Source organism: Aspergillus welwitschiae (genome assembly GCF_003344945.1).
Source record: "Aspergillus welwitschiae strain CBS 139.54b unplaced genomic scaffold BDQ94scaffold_281, whole genome shotgun sequence".
Classification (NCBI taxonomy): Eukaryota; Fungi; Ascomycota; class Eurotiomycetes; order Eurotiales; family Aspergillaceae; genus Aspergillus; species Aspergillus welwitschiae.
In genome coordinates this window covers 1-2,306 of record NW_020798975.1, presented here as the reverse complement: position 1 = coordinate 2,306, position 2,306 = coordinate 1, and the positions used below count along the sequence as shown (strand labels likewise).

At 47.2% G+C, this 2,306-nt stretch overlaps 2 protein-coding genes across 2 annotated transcripts; one reads left to right on the top strand and one right to left on the bottom strand.

Annotated features, from left to right (window-relative positions):
- Positions 1-93: 93 nt before the first annotated feature.
- BDQ94DRAFT_155972 (uncharacterized protein) lies at positions 94-815 on the bottom strand. The gene is made up of 3 exons (XM_026768569.1): positions 648-815; positions 472-583; positions 94-418 (listed from the first exon to the last, which is right to left on the bottom strand). Exons 1-3 carry the CDS (start codon positions 771-773, stop codon positions 258-260), a joined length of 399 nt encoding a protein of 132 aa, XP_026619146.1. The 5' UTR covers positions 774-815; the 3' UTR covers positions 94-257.
- A 771-nt stretch (positions 816-1,586) lies between these two features.
- Positions 1,587-2,073, top strand: BDQ94DRAFT_176668 (uncharacterized protein; the record flags this gene model as incomplete). Its single annotated transcript, XM_026772738.1, has 2 exons — positions 1,587-1,891; positions 2,007-2,073. The coding sequence occupies 2 exons, from the start codon at positions 1,587-1,589 to the stop codon at positions 2,071-2,073; spliced, it is 372 nt and encodes a 123-aa protein (XP_026619145.1).
- Between the last annotated feature and the right edge of the window lie 233 nt (positions 2,074-2,306).

Here is a 2,306-nt window from a genome sequence, read left to right as displayed (position 1 = left end):
AAAAAAAAAAAAAAAAAAAAAAAAAAAAAAAAAAAAAAAAAAAAAAAAAAAAAAAAAAAAAAAAAAAAAAAAAAAAAAAAAAAAAAAAAAAAACTCCCCCATGTCACTCAGTGGTGGTAGAAGTTGCGCAGGCACAATCCCATTACGGCTATCATCACCTGAGGCGTAGGCAGCGTCATCTGTTGATATGGCCTCGAATCCGGACTCACAGTCTGTTTCTCCGAGTACGTCTGCCTCTTAAGGTTGCCATCCCGAGATTATTGATACGTGAAGTGGCCGCTGGGCCACGCACTAGGAAGCCATGTAAGGAATGCAGAAAACGCAAGGCCAAATGCGACGGTCACCAGCCATGCAGTCGATGCGCGGCTTGTGGAATAGAGTGCGTCTACATTGACGGCAAAAGGGAGACTATGGAAAGGTGCGTTCGCATTCATGGTGCGCTGAGAAATTACAGTGACCGATAAATCTCAGGAGATACCAAGTTCTTGAAAGTCAGGTTCAGGTGTACGAGAAACTCCTGCGCCGGGTACAATTTCGAGTCACGCCGGAGGACGGGGACCTTATCGCTCGGACTCTTGCCCATGTATGCCACCTTCTGATTGACTACTTATGAACATTGGGCTCTATTAACATACTTTTAACTACAGCGAGACATCTGATGTGAAGGACACTGTTACAGGCCATGGGCAGTCCCCAGAAATAGGGGATGGAGCCGTTTGCGCAATAGAGTGTGTACAGGAGGACCTACGTAGTAGCAAAACTCTACAGCCCATTGTATTTATTGGCGGACCTTCTGAGCTGTCCTGGATTCAGGATATGAACCAGGAGGTCGAGAAAAACACAATTTTCTCGGAAGGAATCTCTCCGAATGGAGCTCCCAGTAATGACTCAGAAGTTCTGAGTAGGGTGAGTTATTTCCTGGATGATCAGGAGCTGGCCATGTATGGAAACATTGATCTTCAGATCCAGCCACCTCAAGATGTTGCGGAGCGACTGCTTTGCCTATATTTTCAGACTGTGCATCCTTCGTTTCCCATCATCAGCAAACTGTCCTTTACGCAGCAGGTGGGCAGATATTACGCCGAGCCCAATTTAAGTCCGCCGAAGAAATGGCTCGCATTTTTAAATTTGGTTTTTGCTGCCGCTGCCAAGTTTGCGCATTTGGTACCTCAACATTTGGTGCAATCCATAGATAGCCCGACGGAGTATTTCTCCCGGGCTCGGCAACTCGCTACCGCAGAGAATCCATTAATTGAACATCCCAATCTCCAGCAGGTACAAATCGAAGGCCTCACTGCGTTTCTGTGTATGGCGTCCGGCCATATTAATAGGTGCGATAGCAGCTTCCCTTACCCTTGCTTGTCTTTTCTTTCCTCTTCCCTCTCTTATTTTGCCTCGGTTCGTAAAAAGCCCCCACCTTCTCACCGAATTGCAGATCCTGGAGAGTGTGTGGCATTGCAATAAGGTCTTCCATTGCTATGGGAATAAATTTGCGGAATCAGAGTAAAGAGATATCCAATACGTCTAGAGAGATCCGATACCGTGTTTGGTGGTCACTCTATACACTGGAAAACACGCTTTCAGTCATGACTGGCCGGCCTACCGGAACTTCAGATAGGTTCTGTATGACACCTTTGCCAATACCTTTCGAAGAAGAGCAATTCCATCGAGATCCTGCTGCCAGACTCTTAGCAGATTCGGAGTTTCGTGCTGAGTATATGCGGGACTTTACATTCTTCGGATGCACCCCTGCGAACTCGCCTCCAAATACCGACAAAATTGGCGGCCGAAGGCCTGGCTCCAAACTTCAAGATATTATCCCTAATACTTCTCGGTATTTTCTCTATTTTGTCGAGCTGACCAAGATCATGCGTCAAGCAGTTGATTCCTTGTACAGTCCAGAATTCGCGAGACGTCCTTGGCTTACTATCTATGCGGCCATGATAGACCTGGTGCACGAAACAGACGACTGGCTTTCCAGTCTAGCTGAAGCCTTTAGCTTCAAGGATCATCAAGGATCAGGCCATTTTAACAGGCGGAGGTGGAGCCTTGCCGTCAGACTTCATAGTGTGAGGATCACAATATGTCGTCCCTCCCTTTGTCGGTCGGGAAGGCACAGACAAGGCACCGAGCCTTCCAAGGATCTCCAACAAACTGCAGATATATGTATTGATTCAGCTTGCCAGATTCTGGACCTCCTGCCTGATAACCCTGACGGTATCTGGTTGGCCCAGGTGTCTCCATGGTGGTGTGTCCTACACTACCTCATGCAGTCAGCAACCATACTGCTGATAGAGCTGGGCTAT